The sequence below is a fragment of the Chelon labrosus genome, assembly GCF_963514085.1.
Source record: "Chelon labrosus genome assembly, chromosome: 6".
In the NCBI taxonomy this organism is placed as follows: Eukaryota; Metazoa; Chordata; class Actinopteri; order Mugiliformes; family Mugilidae; genus Chelon; species Chelon labrosus.
In genome coordinates this window covers 17157321-17181275 of record NC_140342.1, presented here as the reverse complement: position 1 = coordinate 17181275, position 23955 = coordinate 17157321, and the positions used below count along the sequence as shown (strand labels likewise).

Sequence of the window (23955 nt, the reverse complement as noted above, 5' to 3'; positions counted from 1 at the left end):
GTTGTCTCTGAAATAGACTCTTGGGGTGGAACAAAAAGGATTAGGTAGCCTTGTCAAACACGGAGAGAGGATTGGATTTTCAGGTCCGCCTGCAGTGATCTCCCCTCCTGACCAGGAACCAGGAAAAAAACTAAAAAACATCAGTAACTCAAGTCAGGACTCAAGTCGTTCACTTTAGAAAACTGGCAGAACTTAGTGTGAAGAAAAAAGAAGCAAATCAAGAAACGCTGCTGTCTCTGCTGTTAATACGCCACGATCCTCAGTGTTCACCACTTCATTGTTGACAAACTGTAACTGGTAGAAAATCCCTGAGTCACAGTATCATGATGGGAAAGGGGGCAAAATGCCGTTTCAGCCAAATGTTGTTATTTTAAAGGGAAGGGCAATAGACTGTAGCTTGCCCCAAACGATGGTACACATATTTTCACAATGAGGGTCACTTATGTGTGAGCAGGGCTCAGGAAGGGCTGTCAATAGACCCCTTTATGAGATGGTGAGGGGGGAATTAGGCCTTCAATGGAGGGGACTAAGCCGTGTATGCCATGTGCCCACACTCGGGCCCGGCCTGTTTGTTTTGATGGCAGCACGAGACTGGCGTGACTGCGGGCCTTGTTTACATTGGATATGTGTCAGGCCGAGGACAGTTCCCACTCGATGAGAAACTGACCTCTCGCATTGCATCAGAGCGGCAGGTGCAGTCGAAGCTCCAGGAGCTCAATGCACAGATGTGATCCGACTTGGCTGCTTGGAAACTTTTGCAAGTTGGAGGGGATGTTTCCTGAAGGTGGCTCGGAGAAGCGAGTCTTAATGTGAAATGAATGTCTTGGCTAAGTCGTGTCGTGGTTGAAATGTGATGGTTCATGAAGCATAAAGCTCAAATTACCTCATCTGATTAGAGAAAGAAGAAATCTCAGCTGTAAAGATTAACTTGTGCATACAAACAGATTCAGACAAGAGACACACACTGAGCAGTTCACGTCTATAAAACACAGCTCAGTCTGTTGCTGAACTCTGACCCCCGTGTTTCTTTGTACAGTATCATGTGTGCTTGAAACCGGCGAAGATGATCAGCGTGACATTGCACAAGTTTAACACAGTAAGGAAGCCCCTGATGGGACTCACTGTACAGCAACAACAACAAAACAAAGAAAGGAGATAATTAACAATTTTTGGTTTGATGGTGCAACTTCCTTTTCACAAATGCTGCATCAAAAAAAGAAATTCAAATTGGCTTTTTGGCCCTCAGGTTAAAGGAACCCGTGCTGAAATCTGATGAATGTAACCTGCATGCAAGCTGGATTTGACATGTATTATAAACTAATTTATATTCACAGTAAGTAAATCCTTCAGGCCGGTGCATAAACACTGTTTTTCCCGTCTGGCAGGTGGATTGTTAACAATAGCCTAAAGTGAAGCTACACCAAGCCTACAAAGACCAGCCTGATCAGGACCTGGTTTGTCCTGTTTGTCTAAGTGGATGTGTTTACATAGTAAGACATGTGAGGCTAAACTAAGCCACTTTTATGACAAAATTGAGAGTCTGCAGCCCTGTACTGCTTACAAGCTAAACGCTAGCGTTAGCATTGTGTTATGCCCTCGACGACAACACAAACATGTCGGTAATGTTTATTTTATTCGTTATCTTAGCTCTGCATGCTAGCATTTCTTAACTGGCACACCACAGAACGCACAGCTGAGGCAAAAGGGGAATGTCACTTGGTTGGCCATAAACCGAAGTATTGTCCAGTTTAGACAACATGAACATGAAAACTTCAGGGTTCAAAATAGTGATCTAAATTCATCTTGAGATGGACATGATTGTCTGCACCAAATTGTACGCCAATCTATCTGAAGGTTGTTGAAATTCAGCCAAAACTCACAAATGTAAAGCAGTAAGGCGGCCACCAAAATTCATTTAGGAGGATCATTAGGAAACATCCTCTGGGGACTAGGAATTTCTGTAAAAATTTTGTGTCAATCCATTTATTAACATATGTCACTGGATAAGTTAATACTTTAATCTGTTGTTGTCACTGTGATAAAAGACAGGGGGGTCACCAAAATACTTAGGATACATCTCCTAAGGACCATGAGTCCAGTACCCATTAGAGAGTCCTAATTTCCCAAGTACATTTTGTGTCAGTCCGACTGTAGATATCAACAAATTTCACCCGATAAGCGAAAACTTTAACTTGCCGAGTTAGAGGATTCATCCTCTGGGGACCAGGAATTTTGATGAAAGCTTTATGCAGACCCAACTGCTGATTAATCATTCAACTAATGAGAACTTGAACATATATTTATCATGCTATGTTCAAAATCTGGGGACCACCAAATTCCTTAGGACCTTACTCTGGGGACCCTGAGTGTCCATGTAAATTTTGAACCGATCCATATTTGCCACTATATTAAAAATCAGTGGATAAGAGAAACATGATTTTCTGTGTACATTTTATGTCAATCCATTTGTAGATATAAATAAATTTCACCTGATAAGTGAAAACCTGGAACTTGCTAAGCCAGGGGATTATCCAAGTCATTGGGGACCAGGAACTTTGGTGAAAGCTTTATGCAGACCCATCTGCTGATTAATCATTCAGTTAATGAGAACGTGAACATATATTTATCATACTATGTTCAAAATCAGGGGACCGCAAAATTCCTACTCTGGGGACCATGAGTGTCCATGTAAATTTTGTATATTTGTCACTATATTAAAAATCAGTGTATAAGAGAATCATGATTTTCTGCATACATTTTGTATCAGTCCATCTGTAGATATCAACAAATTTCACCTGATAAGCAAAAACTTGAACTTGCTAAGCCAGGGGATTACCCAAGTCATTGGGATACATCCTCTGGGGACCAGGAACTTTGGTGAAAAATTGAATGCTAATCCATCTGCAGATAAATCATTCGATTAATGAGAATTTGAACATATTTGGGACCACCAAATCCCTTAGGAGTCCTACTCCGGGGACCATGAACGTCTGGACCAACGTGGAACGTCACGCTGAGCACCAATGAAGCAAAAACAACAACAAAAACAAGAGTTTTGATTGAACAAGCAAAGCAATTTATTTACAAACATACACAGGTAGGTGTCACCCATGAGTCTTTCCTCACAGAAACTTTAGTGTGCATCGTACAGCAAAATCTTTGGGCTTGCAAACAGAAATGAGCTTAGCATTCATTTATTTTTTCACCTTATATCGACGGTTTGGTTTAGTCTCGTGAACGTTCCAACTCAACTCACATAACGTCAATACTCTGTCCGAGCAGCAGCAAATACTATTTTCTTTAAGTAGGCCTGCTGTAGGCGTCCGACTTGGTGGCCTTTCAATACTCTGTGGTAGTGTGTGAGACAGTTTCAAGGTAACTGAATAATTAGGTTGAGATACATGTAGAATAAATGGAATAGAAAGTTTTGAAGTGGTCACATTGGGAAAGTCGTTCATTTTTAAACATGTAGATTTCAAATCAACAAATGCGAATTAATCAAAAGTTCAAATGCAAATATCTGGTCCATCATTCACCTGATCCCCATTGGGATCGTGTTTAGATTTTGCCCCTCCTCAGAGAGGTCGGTCCCTGAAGCCTGAAGGGACTCTGTGTCTTGCTCAAGGACACTTCAGTATGGAAGGTAATTACTGGCACAGGGTCCTAACCCACATCTTACAGGCAACACTAGAGCACCCTGATGCCCCTCCCGGTGCAGATCCCGATCGCTGGCTAATGGCATTTTTGCACTCGTGAACAACTCTTGAGAACAACCATCTTGACCCCATTAAAGCACTGTAAATGTGCTAGCAATACACTCTAACATAGAGCACAGGAAATTCGACACTGATAAAAGTGGGTCTCCAGAAGTCCGTAGCAAGCATCTGACCGGTAGAAAAAAATGAATGGAATACTTCAGTGGAAATAGGAAGTCACATCTTTTCTGCAAGTACCTGTGTTAATCATTGCTTTTCATGCAGATGGTTGAAAAATGTGAAGGAACCATTGAAGAGAACAAATCAGTTTAAATGACTTGCTTGTGGTGCTTATGAACACAGCTTATTTTCCAGAGTTAGTTCCCAAGCTCAATGAAGAAAAATGTCCCCGTGCGTCTTGCGGTCTTCGAAAAAAGTGCACTTTTAAGACGATGACTTGTGAAAAGATGAGTCACGCTGAGAAATAACAGTCCAGCCACTTAAAAGGGCTTTTGTTGAATTTTCAGGCAGGTCAAGAGGCAACCAATCGTATCAAAGTTTACAAGAAGGAGATTAATGATAAAGACGTGATGAAAAATGTTACAATCACTGGTTGATTTAACCGAGAGAAAAAAAAAGTTCACCATCACAATGAAATGGAAAAGGCTCTCTTAATCAACAAGAGAGGACTAAAATATACAAAGTGATGAAGGTAAGATGTTGAAAAATGCAAACTAGAAAAACGACTTGTTTGCAGACAGTGTAAGTCTTTCTTGTAGTGATGATGGATGAAGGAATCAAACAAATGGAGGAAAGTTTGCTTAAAAACATTAGAGTCCCTTTGGCTGATTTCAGTTCTGTTAGTGGAAGGAGACCTTTGACGGTAGTGATGAACGGCTGCAGCTCAGTGACAGCCGGCGGTACCCTGAAAGTTCTCAAACCGAGACAAGGAGAGAGGATGGATACCGTAGGAAGCAGAGGATCAGGGGGAGAACCTGGCGGCCGTCCTCCTGATGGGTCACTAATGCTAGGACGTTTGCAGCAGGCGTCTGTAGTGGGGCATGATCTCGTGTTCCGGCAGGTGCAGGTTGAACTCCAGCGCCACCAAGACGGGGAACTCGAAGGCTATCAGCTCTCTGCGGTTCACTCTGAACCTCTCCTCCAGTTTCTGCCAGAAATATCAAATGAGAATTAGGATGAAACAATAGACGCTTCTCAATGACTTGGAAACCACACCCACTTATTTTTAGCCCTGGTCCTGCTCTGCTCACGGCACACTCAAGGAAAGAGATTTTTGTGATGCAGTCACCACATGCTACAAGGCAACCCCAAAATAGTGGCAAAAGAGAAAATATTTGCTGCGATTACCAGCAGATAAACATCACTGAAGGCGAAGATTTAGATCTTGCACTTGCTAAATATTGTGCTGGTTATTTGCAGGCTCCAACATTTATATTGATTATTTATTTAATAATGAATAGGGAAGATCAGGACTATCTGCTAGAATGCTAGCTGCCTTTGTCCTATATATTTCAACCAGAGCAAAACAATGATTTTTATCTTTATGGTCCTTGACAGGAAAGAAAAAAGAAATAAATACTTCATGCTTTTTATGAGATCTGGAATCCACTTAACCGTCAGCATCAGTGTTTTTAGGTAAACACTAGACCTGACTCTCCTCTGGATCAGACAGCAATGTGACACAATAGTTTTATGTGATCACTGAGACATGACATTTAAAGGATCAGTTTATCCAGGCATATTTATTTAGTCCTTACAGTATCTGGACATGCAGCTGGTTTCGGTTTTAGCTTCCCATGTTTTGATTCATTAGCCTCAGCGCAGTTGTGTTGGTGCTATTAGGTGCAACGAGAGTGAGTCGCTGCAGACAGTTTTGCTATATCTAAGTTTGATTTGAGTCAACTGACCCTTTAATAATCCGGTGCGATGAAAGTATGCGAGTTAACAACAACGTCACGAAGCCGCAAAGCTGTGATTTTTGGACGTGTGCACGAGGAAACTTACATCTATAAGAAGCTTGACCTCGTGCTTCTTTAGATCCCCGCCGATCTTGGCCGCCAGGAGGACGCAAGCCCCAGCGCAGAGTTTGCGATTCTGCTTGTTCAGTTTGCCTTGGAGAACGAGTTTTTCAAAGTAGACGAACGCCATGGCCACCGTCGGTTCCTCATACCCGCATTCATCTTGAGCCAGCTTTCTTATCTCCCTTTTCAAGCTGCACAAAAGAAAAAAAAAAAAAAAAAACACAGAGACCAAATGAGGAAGGAAAGTAGGGAAATGAGGAAATCAAAGTAGCTGGTAAAGAACAAAGAACACTCGTGTTAGAGTTGAAATCTGCTTTATTGTAAACTACTACTACTACTACCATTCTGCTTTTACCTTCTTATCTTGCTGAGTGTGAGTCGTATGTGGGGGAATTTCTCCTTGAAGGTTTCGTTCATGTCCTTCTTGAGGTCAGAGGGCTTGACGTATTCGATGACGGTCGTCTGGAAAGGAAAACCAGAAGCGGAGTCAAAATGACAACACTTTCAGCACTGAGTAAAGCAACTGGATCTTCACACCCCAGTGTTGGATTCCACCATCTCACAATGAAGGCTTACTGAGAACTGGTGAGCGCTGGTGTCACCTAAAAGGATAAGCAGCGAAGTGCTTTGTGTTTCTTACTGTGAACAATATCCCAGAAAAGAGCAAACCTGATGAACAAAACAAAATGTGAATGTAAAGCTTGATACTCTACCACACGGTTTGAATTTTCACTGAGAGACAGATTAATACAATTGGATTTGACTTGGTGATGACTACTCAGCGTTTAACTTATACAATCCAGATGACATTGAACATGCCCGACAGCTCACCAAGCTTTCTAGGCCTTCACCAGGCCTTCCACTAAACAAACCTCAGAGCTTGTTGCAGCATGCTTTGAGTAGCACAGGTGCGTGAGTCACAGCTCGGCTAAACAGTCCGGGCTTCGAGTTAGATCCCGTCTATTAATCTGGAGATGAACAGATACTCACATATATACGGTTAACGTGTTATACTAAAGGTGCATTTTCAAAGGGGGTAGTTTTTAGAGTGGATGTGAAATTATCCTTTAAAAAAAAAAAAAAAAGTGCCCACTGAGTTTAAGAACAGACTGTGCAGAGCTGCTAAAAATATAAAGAGGACTCTCAGTATGCATGTGTGGCATTTCCTGCACGGCATGGAGTGTGAATAATGGCATCCACCCTGAAGACCGCGCAACTCAGCATGAAAGCACAGAGGAGACCGAATGCTTCATAGATAGTTCTAGCCCTAAGGACTGACTTGGCATAAGCGAAAACCTTGTCTCGCACAGAAAACATTTTATTATTCTGTTTTACTATAAAAAATGCCACAGTCCATAGACGAAAAACTGCTTCTTTACCTCATTCAAATCAATTTCTTTCTAGTTTCCTGCTTCTATTCTACGTCTTTTAAGTTTCCACAATTGCATGCAGTGTATACAAAAAGGTGAAAGTTCAGATAGAGTTTTCCTAGAGTCCTGCGTTCAACTCCTGAAATGCTAAGAATTCACTGGTTCCTTTCCCGTCGTGAAAACAATGGCTATTATTGTCAAATGCTGGGTTTTGTAATTGGAGGAAGAGAGGACCAGAAAAATAAATTAAAAAAAACAAAAAAAAAAACACAGCCTGGCCTCGACTAACATTTCAACTATGCCTGTCCTTGTTGTGTATTCTGCCAGTCTGCGCAAAGAAAACACAGAGCCCGGGAAAGGGTGACCTAGAGGGAGTTATTTTTTTTTCCCCGACCACAAAAAAAACATCCGTTCTTTTCCGGTAAAGTGTGAGAATGATTATTTCTGTGGCGCAAACACTAGGCTGTTATGTTGCTGTTTAATAGCAGCTGCCGCTGTACACATGAATTAAATACAGACTCAGAAAGGTGGGAGAAGGACTGGTTGAATGACCTTGCTGATTAGAACGGTTTAAAACGTCCTCCTGGCTCCATTTCAAGAATAGCTGATAAAATTCAGGAGGAGTTTTTAGAAAGAATCTGCAGACACATCTTTCCGGTGTTATTGTTCTTGGCTGCGTTAGCACAAAAGGTCTATAATGATAAAAGAAAAAAAAAAAAAAAGGAACCATTGGGGGAAAAAAAGCATTAAAAGTGAGATAAAGCAGGACATTTCAACAAAACATGTCAAAGCAAAGCCAAATGTCTTTTGTCAAATTTGGCCCAGGACGACAACAACTTTTCCATCCTGCTCTCCTGAGGACCAGGCTGCAGTCTCTGTTGTTGTTGTTGCTTGTGCGTTAGACATGTCGGAGGCTTTTCTCACCATGTAAGAGGGGAAGATGAGCACTCTCTTGTGTTTCCCACAAGGCCACTGCGGGTCGTCGAGCAGATTGGGATCGTACTCCCGAAAGTCCCCCAAATCATTCCCTGCCACGAGCACAAAAACAACATCAGAGGTTAACTTCTTTTTCCACCACAAATGCACTACGGAAAAAAACTGAAGGTGACCATTACAGACATCCATAATGAACAACATAAGCACTTGTTGGCTGTAAACTGACCTGTGTCTAAGCTGCTCTGGTTGCTGTTGGCGCGACCCAAGCTGAGGCTGCGGTGGCTTGCGTTACGAGACTGAGAGAAGGACGAGGTGGAGTCGATAGTGTTTCTTCGGCCACCCAGCACATAAGTGGGATACAGGAATTGGGTGTAGGACACGGTCTGCAAACACAGGTGTAGTTACAATCTCTGTCTCACAAAAGCTTAAAAAACATTTGCTCTTACATTACACCTGTCCAACCTGTTAATATTAACGGATCTTTTTCAAAGCAGCATTTTGTTAAACCAGGAAAGAGCACCATTGGCAACAGTGTCCCAGCATTTAGAGTGCACTCGCTCCTCATATTTCTTGAGTGGGAATGTTGCTTTGCTGGCTTCAGTGTGTTCATAGGTTAAGACAGAATCTGTGTTAAACAACACGTTTACAGCTATTTCCAGGATTTATATGACAACAGCAAGAAAGTAAAGTAAGTAAATGGATCAGGAGAGCCGTGCCATATGATTAATTTGCCTGTTAAATGCGCCTGTTAATCATTAAAAACAAACTTCTGTAGGTGCCCTTGTGGGAAGCGACAAAAATGTGTGACTTTTGCCAAGTTTGGATAAGAGTTACACTCACGTACTCCATGTTTCTCAAACAACATTAGCAACTCCACAAGCTGTATGCCAAAGATTTTGTCAGTTTTCCCAGTGGGGAATTAAAATGTCCAATGATTCAGACATTACATGAACACATAGTCCTTTTTATGGTTAATTACACCTGGAGTCGTCCCGCTTTGCGAACACAAAATGATGCTTAGAAAAAGAGATATTATACACAAACCGAATGTGCTAGAATGTTAATCTGTAGAAATTACCACGACAAACAAAAATCTTACATTTTGCTCCATTTTTGTACTTTTTTAATCTCACTGCAAAGCTTACGATACATACAGGCTAGTAGTTTGTTTAGCGAGCTAGCTTAGTATCATATTAGCCTCTGTAAAAGCTATCTTCCTAGCACTGTAGAAGCTAGGTTCCTAGCATAGTAGCTAGTGTTCATTCAAAATAGTGGCAAAGATGAGCTGCGATGCGACTATGCATTGCAGACATTTTGCACACATATTAATGACATGATATCGTGGAAAATAATTGCTTTTTCAGCATTTTTTTTTAGCGGAAAAGATGTATTAGGGATAGTTACGGCACTAGCCACTTCTGGAAGGTTTTTTGGTCCAGTTCACTACATTTCAGTAAAATTTAGAAGTGTCACTTTATGGTAGTCTAGAAGAAAATATTTCAGGATTCACTTGTTTTTTTTTCCCATATCATCACTTTCAAACAGTTGCAAATAAGCTTTATGTTTTAATGTTTAACTGTAGCTTTTAAGTTTTTTTGGCTTCTCCTGTGTATTGTTTTGTAACGCTGCCGAAAAAGCTAAAATCCTCACATGAATACATATTTGTTCAATTTCTTTTTTTATTATCTCAGTGCTGTGATTGCTTTTTCTAATGCAGACTGGATTAATTGCTGTTTTTTCATTTTTTTTAAGAGACACTCTATATATACCCATCTATATTCATTCATATTATCCATAATGATGAATGAACACCTACATATCGTAGCTGGTTTCTCACCTTTCCATCAGCTCCCAACTCCACTCCCTCCAGACCAATCACCATCTCCTTGGCGCTCACACCTCCTGACGGGTGCCGCTGACGTCCTCCTTCCAGCTTCACATCCCTACCAGAGCACAAGGCTTTTAGAGCTTTCGCCACACAGATTGTGCTGCAGCCTCTCTCAACTCCCACCCATTTCCTTAGCTGCATCGCTGAGGCCTGTTCACACACTCTCTGTACTTCCCAAATATAGGCCCTGTATCGATCTGCGCTCATCAGCCGGCCTACTTTTTGTAATTGCTCGAGTCTTTGGGCGCATCTCAGTGCAATCAGAAATAAAGTGCGCCCTTGGGAGGAAGGATGGAAGAAGAGAGCAGGTTTGTTCTAGCAGGCCGGTCTCCTCAAACTCGGCTGTTGCCTCGCCAATGCCTGAACTGCTGTACTGCTGCGGGAGACGTGCGGGAGGTTAAAAGCTCTCCTGAAGCCTAGAAAACAGACGGCCGGAGATCGAAGCGTGCCAGCGGAGCCCTCGACTGTGCACATTTTATCTGGGCCACAAACAGCGCTAGTGCATGTAAAATTTTACTTTGTGGCCGTAAAATCATATTTAATTGGAATACTATGGTTGGAGCACCAGGATAAAATCACATTATGAAACCAGAGGAGCAGCAAAACGTGCACATTTTATGACCAAACTGTAAAAAATTGGTCACTGCTATGATATAAGTTGATGGTTTTAGGTCACTGTCAGCAAAGGCTAATTTAGAGTGTGCACGCTGACAGACAAGATTACATGCCTGCCGTCACTTTATCAACAGTCTGCCATAATGAATAACTGATAGCGATTCATAGCGTTAGATGAAAGAAAGCGGAATGCTAATTCTGTACAGCCATGTAAAATTTGGTGGAAAAAATCATAATAATTTCAAACTTAGTAAGCCGTAGTTTTTGAAAAATACAGCAAAGAAACTGCCGTCTGTATGCTGACGAAGATATCCAAACATCCACCTGTGTTTGTGGAAGTTCTAGACAGACAGCAGACGGCGGAGGTCAAATTGTAACAGCGCCGTGTTTTTCTACTGCTCCCTTATCTTCCCTCGCTCAGCCTTGCTTTCTGTTTGAAACTGTGCTCAGATACATAGGATATGTGACACAGCAGATCCTCACATGACCCTCCCAGTGTTTTGATAGCATGTGGAGCCAATCTGTTATAATGAAAACAGTGTTATCAGGCAGACAGAGGCAGGTCAAAGACACAATGTTGACAGACCTGTCGTAGACAGGGAGACCCCCAGGCAGCAGGCGTCTAACAGAACAGAGAAGATTTAATAAAAAAAAAACAATAAATTAAAAGAAAAAAAAGTGGTAATGGTGAAAGAGGAAAGCTTTCTAGGGAGAGAGCTTTTCTACAGAGCCATTCAGAAAGTAAAAGCTTGTGTTTCCTTCTGCCAAGAATATGCAGGAATGAAAGGAAATGAAAGGAAAAGGCTTAGTGACATGCATGAATAAGAATCACTGGCTTCAAACATCTGTATGTTATTGGTGTAACTATATATGCAACGTGCTACTCATGCCCTGCCCGAGGTTTCTCAATGGAGCGCCCGGCAAACAAAGAAGAAATATTAACACGACTAAAAGAGTCCACTTAACTACTGAATACTTCACAGCTCACGTAAACAGTTTAGATTGACTGGCTTGTAATAATATTCGCCCACTCCACCCATTACACTAGACAAAGCCCAACCCTAACATTACTAGCGACAATTCTGACATAACCGTCCTGCACTAAATCCTCCCTTGTGATTATTATAATTTCCAGTTTATGTTGAAACAGCGAAAGAAAGGTGGTGATTCAAACTGTACGATCATTTCGTGAGGGTTTCCGTTATTTAGCCTAGCCCACTGACTAAAACGCGGTTGTCAAAATAATAGAAACACTACAATATAATTGTACGACAAATGAAAACACCGTTGAATAAACAGCTCTCTCGCTTATTTTAAAGAAATGCTGAATACCTTAACCTTCATGAAGCTAAGTGCTGGACTGTTATATTGAAATGCATTCATTATGGCAAGTGATTGCGTGAGCCTCTCCAAGTTTTTCCTTAACAGTTTTCTGGAAATTTGTCTTTTGCATTTGATGCAATTTTCCATCTCAGAGCCAACTAGACTCCAGTGCCAAGAGCATTACCCAACGTTCATGTATCTTTTAGTGTCAGAAAAACCCGTGCCAGCCCTGGAAAGCTGAAGCTGAAGTGTTTTAACCCAGAAAAATCTTGCAGTCAGACAAGATTTATAACATATTTAAAAAATGTTTTACAGCAAAGTCAAGCTATCTGTCTTCCTATGCTAAGCACAGCTCACCTTCTCCTGGCTATGGCTTAATTTTTAACTGACAGAAGTGGTGTAATTCTTCATGTCTAACTCTTTTAGACATTTTTTTCTGCACATGTTTGCCAAAGTTTCCGGGAGGGACAAAACCATGGTGGTATGAAAACCCTGTTGATTAAAAAAGCTGAGAATCAATGTGGGCAGCGCCGTAGACATCTTTTTCTACTGCATGAATTCAATATTGCTGAGAAAAAGAAAAAGAAATGTCTACTTCTGTAATATTTCTGGCAGATTTCACACTAATGAGCAGAAACACTACACTGTCAAAGTAGGTATATTCTGAATGACGCATTAGTGCAAGTAAGTACAAATATCTTGTAAACTGTCCATGTAAACAGTGAAGTTGGAATCTCTATTGTTGTCCACCAGGTTGGAGAAACATTGTTCATTTAACCATAGTCAGTGAGAAGCCAATGTTTGATTTGAGTGGGATCTGTGCTGCACAGTTTGGCAACTGTTGTTCCCAGAGCCGTAGTTATCATTAAAACCAAAAGAAATAAGGACAGACAGAAGAAAAACTACACGCAATCAGCTGATTGCACCCAGTCGTCCAATAAAACTTTGTTTAGCAGTTGCGGCACTCAATGTGAGCCAGCCAAAGTCTAACTGTAAACAGTCAATTAGCGGCAATGAGCGGTCGAATGTGCTTATTGGATAGCCCCGCAGGGGGGTTGATTAACCCTTGACCTTGCACTGATCGGCTGGCTTAGGAAATTCCACAAACGGACTGAGCCCTTTATGCTCTTCACTAAACCCTGATGTGAAGCGCATTGTGCTCTCTGGTGTTTATCTGCCCACTTTCCCTTTCACTTCCTTCAAAACACCGTTTCATGTGACTGACAGGGGAATGTCAGGACCGAGCGACCCCCCCCCATACGCAAGAAATTTGGGACCCTTTTCCATTTAGGCGGCTTTAAAATAAAAGAAAACAGCTGTTGCCTTAAAATAAGCCAGGGATTATTCCTGTTCTGAAATAATCAAATATAGTTAATAACACACAATCATTAACCGGGTTGACAGAACATTAAAATAGTTTCTAAATCTAATTGCAATTACGCCAGAAAAGGTGAACAGCAAAGCCAGCAACAGTTGCAACAGACAAAAAAAATGAGTTGATTTAAACAAAAAGGATGAGTGCCCAAAAGCCGTCAGAGCCATTACGGAAAAAGCAATACAAGCAACAAGCATTAGGCTGCAATGTAGACGATATTAAAAACAAACAAAAAAAAATTAAGCCTCCGAAGCCCTTTTCAGCCCGCTGCTTATTTATTTATCAACCTACGACGATAAAAAATGCATCCACCAACACCAGACCCTCAAAGGGAGAGTGTGTCCACAGAAATAAAATAAAGGAGGGATGAGAAAACAAAGGGAAAGAGGGAGAACAGGCTGGACGGAGTTACGAAGTTCGGCATGCTGTAGGATACATACCCTGCTTGGCTACAATCTCGATAGGGCAGGACAGAAAATACACTATAGAAGGATCTTCTGCCACTGATAAGGACTATCCTATAAAAAAAAAAAATAGCAAACAAGCTAATCAACATCTATCGGAAAAGATCCACAGGTTAAAGTTGGAGAGAGATCGTAGTAAAAAAAAATAAATAAGAATGAAGAGAATGAACTTGAATGAGGTTTCAGGATGTGTTGTTTTGTAGTAGTGTGTAAAGTCAGTGGTTGGTGACCAGATGTCAACGGCACAGAGGACGGACCGGCTTTGACTTTGAGTACCACTACTACAAAACTGATAATTACACCTCTAACAGGTCCGACTCAGAATCAGGACATAGTTCCAGCACCAGTTGGATGTGAGAAAACAACTTTACCAGTCAACTGAGTTAAAGGGGAACTACCGTTTTTCACAACCTGGACCTTATTTCTAGCATAAAATATGATCGTTTACTCACCCATATAACTTTTGTGTCATTTGCACTCGTTCAGGAGATAATTAGATCGGTGTATATCCATATAGTGGGAGTGACTGGGGCACCGAGACTCAGCCTCTAAATAACGCATTATCTGCTACGAAACTCGTTCATTTCGCCAATATTTTGTTATGATACCCTAGTGCTATTATAACAGCACAAAATATTGGTGAAATGAACGAGTTTCACAGCAGATAATGCATTATTTAGAGGCTGTGTCTCGGTGCCCCAGTCACTCCCACTATATGGATATACGCAGATCTAATTATCTCCTGAACGAGTGCAAATGACACAAAAGTTATATGGGTGAGTAAACAACGGTATTTTATGCTAGAAATAAGGTCCAGGTTGTAAAAAAGAATAGTTCTCCTTTAAGTTAAGAGGCGCAGCTTATCAAGATGGTACACTAAAGTCTAAACAACAGGTGCTGCACGACACTAAACAAAAAAAATAAATCTATCGCTATGTATCAAACAAGCCCAATTTAAGATAGAGTACAGCTAAAAACATGTCACTATTAAAAAGGACCAGAAATAGACCGGATAATGCACAAAAACAGCTAAGTGAGTTACCCGTCAAATACGATTTAACTGTGATAATAACGACTGCCACCACATCAGAAACGCTCCACGGGTCTCCTGGTCTGACTACACACTTAATCATTACCTCAACATCAACCGGGGCTGTGCCAAAAAAAAAAAGTGTTTGCATCCGGGGGCTTGTGTGCCGCACACGTGCTCGTGTAAACTGTGACACAGTGCGATTTAATGGTGAGGGTGATTCATGGTGTGATATCGAGATTTTCTGTGTGATCAAATAAATATGTCACGTTATATTCGGTGTAAATAAGACATGATTCCCTACTACATTTATGCACAAGGCAGAATGACATGCTGTGAACGGGCCAGGTCTGCTCAGCGGCGATGTGGACTGTAATGTGAGAAACATCCAAACTGCAGTTCATTGACTGGGGCAGCCTGCCATTATTCATTGAGGACTTGTATTGACTAAGGCATAGGGTTGTTTGCCTTCGTACCTTCCATTGCGCATATCATGTTGCCTGATGTTCTTTATGAAGTGGACCTTCTTGAAGCTCTTTGGTCGGGGTGAACCCGATAGGGTTCGGCATCTAAAATGTAGAACAAACGTTAAACATCAGTACCTTGGCAAAACAGAGGAGCCGTGCCAGGCGAGAGGCTTTGCACTGAGCTGCATTTTTGACACAACACACAGAAGCAGGGTGAATGTGAGGGGTGTTACTGTGCGGTTTACTACCTGCGAAGAGGAGCGTTTTCCTCAATGTCCTCTAGAGTTTCAAGCGAAGAGCGCTGAGAGATGAGCCTTCGTCTAGGAACGCTGGCAGAAGGGAAGAGTCAAGTCAGGGGACATGAAGAAACATCAACAAAACCTTACAGGACATTTTACAACGGTCATTTTGCAACAAACTCTTGCAAAATGGGGATAATCCTTAACATGATCTCTCTCTCTCTCTCTCTCTCTCTCTCACTCTCCCCCCCCCCCCCCCCCCCCCCCCAAAGCGCAGTGCTGCAAAGCAATTTGATTAAAAGGAACAACACTAAATAAAAGACAATTCCAGAGTAATAACTGAAATGGAAAAAGTGGGGAGTCCATAAAAATCCATAAGAGGTCCGCACAAATTGAGGTCAGTCAAGCTTTTAGAATAATACAAGGCCTCAGAATTTAACAACAGGGCTGGACGTTTCAACCCAAACCTTCATTTTCCTTCAAAGCGACGGGTAAATAACCGCACTTTTACACACGGACTGAGAAACGAATTAACTTGAGGAATACCAATCAATAATATTACAGTGATTGATGTTTTGTCAGTAATAGGCCAGGCTGACTAAATACAATACAAGTACTGTATGGTGCATTACTCAAGTGTCATATTGGACATATTTTAGATACATTAGTTTGAGGAAGAGATGCATGTGGTTACCTATCAACCCTAAAAATCTGAAATTGGATCTGATCTGCATTTCAGCAGTAGCACACGAAATGCATTAAGATTCAATATCTAGCCTTAGAAGAACAAAGCACGTGTGCGGCCCCTGAGGGCCTCGGAACAAAGTTCAAACCACGCTGTCAAATTATCACTCGTCTCTATATGTTCTGTGGTTAATTTAAACACACTATAAAAACAAAAACGTGTTTCTGGACGGTTGGGCTATGACTGCCGTCAATCAACACCACCGCGTGCCTGTGCGGTCAACGATCGCTCCTCAGTCTTACGTAGATCACAGAGAATTTTCCAGGATCAGGGCCGCTAAGAGGATAATGAGCCGGCTCTGCGAGCACTCTGTGTAACACATTTTGTCACAGATGGCCTTTATTTCACACTTTAGTTGCTCAACTCAACTGGCTAATTCGGCTGGACCGCTTTTTATATGGTCGGCTGCCAGTCTCAGAAACAGGCCCACATGTAATAGCTAAGTATGCCTGAGCTGATCCAAAATTAGGTTATAATTGCATGTTTAATGCCACGGTAACAACAGGATCCAAGTTGTTAGTCAGACGCCTTGCGAGGCGGCCACACTGAAAGAAGTGGAAATGAACACGTAAGTGGTCAGATAACAGCAACAAAAAAAAAAAGCTGACACATCCTCCCAAAAGGTTTATTTGTCATCAAGTAATAAAATCATCTTACGCCACAGGGAGATTAAAGTGACCGGTCATGCCATGCTTTCTGTTCTGTGTAATTCAAAATACAGTGTGCTGTAATAATGCAGACCTTGGAGCATTAACACATGCTGATGGCCCATCCCTCTTCACTGAGGATTTCGAGCGAAGGCAGAGACAGCGCGTGTAAAGTAAAGTGTCTGGTTAATGAACGACAGAGCATGAGGACAAATTAACAAAAGATGACTCTGTCCTTGAGGATTTCCCAGAGTCTAAACCAACAACAGGCTGAGTGACCACTGTATACCAGAGGAGATGGGCTGAGTTAAGTGTTTACACGAAAGGGGCCGGAACCACTGAAGCGGACAAAAAAACGAAGAGCCCTTATACTGGCTAACCTTTTGCACTTTTTATTATAGTCGCTAATGATCATAAACTTGTGGCGAATGGTCTTGGTTCAAATGATGAAAACCATTAGAAGAGCAGACAGCTGACATTAAGGCTGAAAGGGTCGTGATGAAGGGGTCTGGCCTGACCTCTGCTTGAAGGTCAGACGAGTAGTGATTTACGGTCAGTCTTACATCATCCCCCTTTAGTGACAGCCCAGAGAGATGGATGGGTTGGATAAGGATCTATGACTGCAGGTATCCTAGGCAGACAAAGGCTTCTCTGGTGGTATCTTAGTTGTGTATTTCCAAGTCCAATTCAGAAGAAGAAATGGGATGTTGGTAAGGAATATGAAAGCCTTGAGCTAAAGCTCTACTGATTGATATTTTAATATAGGTCAAATGACTACATAACCCACCGAGAATCAAAACCCAACAGATCGGTTCAGGTTTTTTCATCTTTGTTTTGGTGATTTCTGACCTGAATTTCCAGTTTTGGTTCTTTTAGATGTGTAAACAGACAAAAGTTTGCTAACTATTCCCTAATGAGGCTGTAGAACAGTCTCAATGAGGGTAAAAAAGTAAAAAAAAATAAATAAATATAGACGATCAGGCATAACATTACGACCACCTTCCTAATATTGTGTAGGTCTACCTTGAGCCTCCAAAACAGTTGTGACTCATCAGAGAATGGACATGGGCCTTCTGAGGGTGTCCTGTGGTGTCTGGCAACAGGATGTTGTTAGTGGGGGCTTTTGGGTCCTAAAGGGCTGAGGGGAGGGACCTCTGTGGATCATCCCACAGATACTTGATCAGTTTGGGATCTAGTGAATTTGGAGGCCAGGTCAACACCTTGTGTTGTTCTTCATGTTTTTTGAGTTGTTCTTAAACCGTTTTTGTGTCTGTGTCAGGCTGCATCCTGCTGGGGATGGCTTTTGTCATCAAGGAGTGTCATTGCTATGGGGTGGGGGTGTCTGGTCTGGTCTAGGCGGGTGCTACATGTCTAAGCAACATCCACAAAAATGCCAGGTCCATTAGTTTCCCAGCAGAATATTGAATAGTCACAAGATGGTCAATGTTATTCACTTCTCCTGTCAGTGGTTTTAATGTTGTGGCTGATCGGTGTATATCAGGCATCTGTGCAGTGAAAATGTGTTTCTTGCATTAATCCTCCTTCTGGTCTTACACAGCTTTACAAGAATAAAGAAAGCAGAAACATTTCCTGAAAGCTTCGACAAAAGCTAATATGAAACTTCAGCAAATGACCTAAAAATCAAGATGGTATCAAAGTGGCCGAGGCGTTTATTTGCCCAGGCAGGACTTCCCTTGGATAATAGTGACACAAAGATCCTGTTACAAAGCTTCAGCTACGTTTCCTCACAAATAATTATACAGCCTCTACGGACTGGAGAAATGACCAGCGACGCAGTGTACTGTATATATAAGACTGAGTATGACAGACATGAAAATAATCTACCCTTACGCTCTGCCAAGAGTGTTAGACTGTACACCCAATCTGTGCCAAAGGAGAAATAGCCTCCAGTGTGATCATTTGTCTCCATTCTGTGTGACATCTAGTCATTTTCCAGTGCAAATCTCAGTGAGTTGTTACTTCAAAAAGTCATTCACCCATTAGCCGAAGGGCATGTTTCCAGTCCACGAGGACATGCCTGATCTGCGCTGGTGAGGACTTTGATCCGGTCACTGTCAATGAACGGCGGCAGCAGCAGCAGCAGGACGTGCTTTTAACGCAAAAGATGTTTTCCAGGCCAGGACAAATCCTGGAAACAAAAACATGGGCCAGGCCACTGATTCACTTTAGACGCAAACTCCACAAATTAAGAGTCAGAACAGTCTGTTTCTACCCAGTCTGACATTAACGAGGCCCGGTCAGAAGCTTCAAAGGAGGCTCGGCGTAAATCAACAGCAACAACAAGCATCCCTCAGTGTCTCTGAAACAATTCCTCCCATTGTTGCCTCAAGTGTTTAAGTTTCACCAAAGTAGTTCACACGACATAAAACCTTTTCCACTTAGAAACCCTTCCTGTTTCATTAAAATAATGTTTCAGAAAGCTATCGATAACCCTGCCCAGTGGCGCCACGAAATGAAGCTATAAAACTCAAGTGGACTGTTTAGATTCGGAGATTCAACAGTTTCACACGTACGACCCATTGGCTGCCTGCCACGGGACATAGTCTTCCCTCTTGCTGTAGAGTCGCCGGGTGAAAAATAAATGTAATGTTCTGGGCTTCTTCACACAAATACAGCCCAGGCCTTGCGGAAATGTGATTATTCTGATAAAAAGGAAAATCCTGTCAGGGGAGTTCAGCCTCTCTGATCCTCCAGTGGGATGTATGAGCGGATTTGAAAAATAAATGGACAAAAAAATGCTAATAAAAATAGATATTGTGTGTGTGTCACAGGTATATATGGGAGCAAGTGGTGGTGTGGAATTTTTTAACTGGGGTCCAATTTCCTACTTTTTTTTTTTTCCAATCCTTGTTGGCGTTTCTGAGTATATGTTGACAGCTCAGACACTGAAAGACTCCGCAAAGGAAAATGAAGCATTCTTACATAATCCTGTGATTATGCCAACCATGACCTCAGCGAACAACAATCAACCTCGTAACCAGAAGTATGTGACCCAATCACACAAGGCTCCAGAGGACCATTACGGTGGCTTGTGCTGCTTGTTTTCCAGACAGAGTGTTTTGTGCAGTACATGTTTCTGCACTACCTACTGGGGACGAAAGGAAGCCAAAAGAAGCCCCCTTGTGTTTCAGGGAGTGGAAGAATAGAATGAAAATTGCTCCGCACCTCGGGCAGATACGACCACATGGTAATAGGTGTGCTATATTTAAAGCCACAACCCTTTGGCGTGCTGATTCATGATGGATGAATGCTGAGACGTGGAGGGGAAGCTGAATGTGAAATTATTCCTCACTTCCATGCATTCGATTCTGGCGAGGGGGGGCGGTCTAAAGCAGCTTTGGCCTCAGAGAGTCTATCCTGGCGGCACATCAGAGGCTGCGCGACTTCCTGAATGGGAGCGGGGACTCAAGGCCAAAAAGTCTGAGGGGAGAGCGTGTCTCTGATGCCCCTGGGAGAGGAAGCGGAGGACAGAAAACACAGAGGCGAGAGCCAGGCTGCTTCTCAGAAAGCCTGGGCATCCTGCCTCTCCCAGCCAGGGACCTCTGGACACGTTTCCACCAGCTGCCCTCAGAAAACAGACCAGGCACTGTGCAGGGCGCTTGTCTGTCTGCACGCCGGTGGAATATGGCTCCATCAGCAGGTTGCTTGTTTCTCAACGTTAAAATTCATTTTCTGTGGACGTCCTCCAAGCACATACCCAAAGCAGGATACAGTCGGGGTTTAAACAGCCTCATAGTGTATTCACTAGATGAACAGCTGAGTGCAGATGGGATGCCAAGCAATGAACACCGTGGCTGTGTTTTGAACCTCATCAGCACAAGATAGTGAAAACTTGAAAACATTAATTTTTTACCAGTAATAGCTGGCAGTGAATGCTTTGAGAAGACGTATTTAAATTATAATTCTTCTACTACAGACGCTACTTTATTCAGTCTTCCATAGTTACTTGTGTTTAACATTTGATTAACGATGTACTGGCTGTTATAAAACATATTTTATACACATTTTTCATACAGATTAAGCCTTTAATAACCCGTTATTTTGGCGGTACACATTTCCATGAGGTCCAGAAGTGGAACTGGATGTTTAACTGCGAAGCAGTGCTTCCTGAGAAGTCTGGCCGAGGACCAGAGGGAGGAGAGGACTTGAGCAAGAGAGGGTCTATGAATGGAAAGCAAAGCGGAGAGGATTTGACAGCAGGTTCTGACAGTGAGAGAAGCACCGGATGACTGTTACGGACAGCTGTCCCGCTGAGAGGCGAGACCCTCCAAACCCTCTCCTCGCGGCGCCGCTGCGAAGATGAAGCAGACAAAAGAGGGCAAATAAAAAACGTCCACGTGAAGCGGCGAGCCCCTGCTGCATACGGGGCTGAACGCCGGTGTAGAGTTACAGGATGTTTGCGTCACACGGAGGAGAAGGAGACAGCAGGTGTTTGCCAAGTTCTGAAATGACGTCCACTAAAAATAATTCGAGGTGAAGTAAATTTGACAAAGAGCCCAAGAACATATAAGAAAAAGCACAGACGGGTCTCCTCTCTGGGGAAACTAGATTACAGCTCCTGCAGCTGCTGGAACTTTGATCATACAATGGATGTCTGTCACTGTGGACCAGTGAGTCACAAGGTTGCAAGCACCTGCATGGAGAAAATATACAAACAGCTGAACTTTCTCCTCCCGCTGGGTATTGTTGTGTCCAAGCAGACGGCGTTGCTTAGAACCGAAAGTACCTTTTCAAAACAGCTGACTGGGAAAAAGAAAAAGAAAAAAAAAAAAAAACCTGCAGAAAAACTGCTCATAGAATTCATTCATTCATGCCTTTTGTGATTGTGACTGAACAAGAAACTCAATATTTACACAGTTTTTAAGCTTTTTACAGTATCTCAGCATGTCAACGAGTTACTAATCATTTGATAATTTGATGATCTTCTAAGATTTGGCAGAAGAAATTGTTTTCTGGCTGATACTATTCTGCTAAAGTGGCATCTAATTGTAAGAAACAATGTGTATTACCACATGCCAAAAAAAAAAAGCTGTGAAAGTACCAAACATGGCAGAACTGTTGTGCATCTTTGCACTGACACTTTTATGACTTCAAAAGTTTTTGTGTGCTTGCAATGTTCACCTCAGTGAACAGTTTAATGACCTGACTGCGCAAATCCTGCAGACAGACTGGAACCTTTAACCACCATTTCAACACTTATATTGCGCTGCATGTACAGAGAGTGAAGTAAAGCCTTTGTTTACACAGTTACCTTGACCTCTGCGGTTCTATCTGTCCGCCCTCCAGGCAGTAGTTCTGGGAGTGTTGCCTGGAGTAGGGGGCAGGTAGGATTCCCTGAGTGTATGTCTGCAGCCTCCCTCTAGTCGAGGCTGGGACCCCGGAGAAAGGCGAGCTGAGCGTGGAGGGCAAGAAAGCGTCGCCCTCTGTGTCTGCACCCACCGATGCAGCAGCGGGACCCGTCCCAAAACTGGCCCGGCTGCTGGCGAGGAGAGCCTGGTTTGCAAAAGCGAGCGCCTGGGCGGCCGTGTTCGCCGCCGCCGCCGCCGCAGCAGCTGCGCCAGCCGCCCCGTACACCGAGCGCTCCGGAGAAACCAGGCTGTGTCTAGTCCTATCTTCAATCGAGTTATCCTCTTCGTTTTGATTGTCTGCATCGTCTTGCACGGGTCGTCCATCTAGAGAAATGTTGCTGAGAAAAGACAGCGCCGCTTGCCTCCTCCTCGGGTCTATGCGTTTCCGCGTATGCTCAATGCTGGAGTGCTTTATCTGTAGCGTGGCCGTGGATGTGTTGCTGCTCGTGGCAGCCGCCATGGTCCGCTTCCAGTGATCCGAGTCCCCGCAGCCGCGATCTTACCTCGTTGACATTAATATTGAGCTAATCGTGCTTGTGTTGGTGAACGGTGGCTGCCTGTCTTTTAAGTGCATGCGTTAAACTGGGTGAAAACAGGGAGGTCACGTGTGTGCAGTATTGTGGCAGCACAGGAAAAATTTGGACCAATGAGCTGCCAGGAATTCAGAGTGTGTGTTTTTTTGTACCTTTTCCTGACTGCTGAATCCTCCACTCTGACAGTGCGTGCCAAAATTACATAAACTCCGAACACGTATCTCCAAACCTATAAAAAAATAAAAAAAATAAACTCTGCCCAGTTTTAACCAGTGATCAACTTTTTCTTTCTTCTGCACCATTTTTTTGTGACTCCACGAGGAGTGTTTAGCACAGTGGTGTGAAAACGTTCAGCATTCCGGGTTACAAATTAAACCACAGCATGGCGAAAGAGCGGCTTAATGCGTCTTCGGTGCGCACAGGGCGCTGACAGAATGGGGCCCGGCTGTGTTTGTTTTGAGAAAATAGATCATTTTGTGAACCGTACGTGTCAGCATCTCTGAGGCAACTGCGCCATCTGTCTGCTTGACGCGCACTGCGAATGCTGTTTTTGGCCGTAACCCCATTAAACATGCCATCTAGTGGTTTTTGTGTGACAGGCACAGTGGCCCAAGCAGGAGTGGCATATTCCGAGGAAGGGCTGGAGAATGATCCCGGATTGCTGATTTAATTTAAGATGCAATAAAGGTTAATATATAATTCCTCGATTTCAACCTGGAGAATGATGCAATCATCCCACTGAAACCGCCATTTGTCTGAAAATGGACTTGGATCCCATTATGTCCCACAGATTCAAAGTCCCTGTCTAGTAAAGTGAAAGCAGCAGAAACCACATGGCAACTTCCTCATACTAGACCAAGAAAACAAGCAGTGGCTCTGTGCTGCAACACCACTCAGACCGGGGTTCTCACATGTCACCTAAGTTTGCACAATAATTTGATGTAAATGAAGCTTTCTTTTAGGACTGGCCTCCACGTGAGAACTACCTACAACTGGCAACGTGACCTGACTCCACAGAGGATCTCGGGCCGTTGCTTGATTTGCCCTTACGGTAATCCATGCTTGTTCCTTTTCATCTCCCGGCAATGTTTGTCTAACAACTTAAATACGATATTCTCCTGATCCCAGCTGGCTGGCGTTGAGCTGACACGTTCACAATCACAGTCCTGACTGAGAATAGCCAGAGGGTCGGAAGCGATCAACGATTAAAGTCAGAA

General features: G+C 42.9%; 1 protein-coding gene across 3 annotated transcripts; it reads right to left on the bottom strand.

The window, feature by feature from the left end:
- Positions 1–3059: 3059 nt before the first annotated feature.
- On the bottom strand, positions 3060–23073 carry cables1 (Cdk5 and Abl enzyme substrate 1). Of its 3 annotated transcripts, XM_084547323.1 has the most exons (11): positions 22109–23073; positions 15454–15534; positions 15215–15307; positions 13685–13762; positions 11133–11168; positions 9881–9986; positions 8270–8426; positions 8032–8135; positions 6093–6199; positions 5721–5928; positions 3060–4863 (listed from the first exon to the last, which is right to left on the bottom strand). In XM_084547323.1, the coding sequence occupies exons 1-11, from the start codon at positions 22663–22665 to the stop codon at positions 4723–4725; spliced, it is 1668 nt and encodes a 555-aa protein (XP_084403449.1). In that variant the 5' UTR covers positions 22666–23073; the 3' UTR covers positions 3060–4722. The 3 variants fall into 3 exon arrangements, with proteins under 3 accessions (XP_084403449.1, XP_084403450.1, XP_084403451.1); XM_084547324.1 differs by lacking the exon at positions 11133–11168; XM_084547325.1 differs by lacking the exons at positions 11133–11168; positions 13685–13762 and having other exon boundaries at positions 22109–23072.
- Between the last annotated feature and the right edge of the window lie 882 nt (positions 23074–23955).

Bases quoted from the DNA above. Each gene is read 5' to 3' on its own strand.
- cables1 (XM_084547323.1), bottom strand. From the start codon at position 22,665: ATGGCGGCTGCCACGAGCAGCAACACATCCACGGCCACGCTACAGATA. The intron at 15,535-22,108 runs GTAACTGTGTAA...CCCTTCTGCCAG, and splicing joins ATAGAACCGCAGAGGTCAAG to CGTTCCTAGACGAAGGCTCA. The intron at 8,427-9,880 runs GTGAGAAACCAG...CTGTGTTTGCAG, and splicing joins AGTTGGGAGCTGATGGAAAG to ACCGTGTCCTACACCCAATT.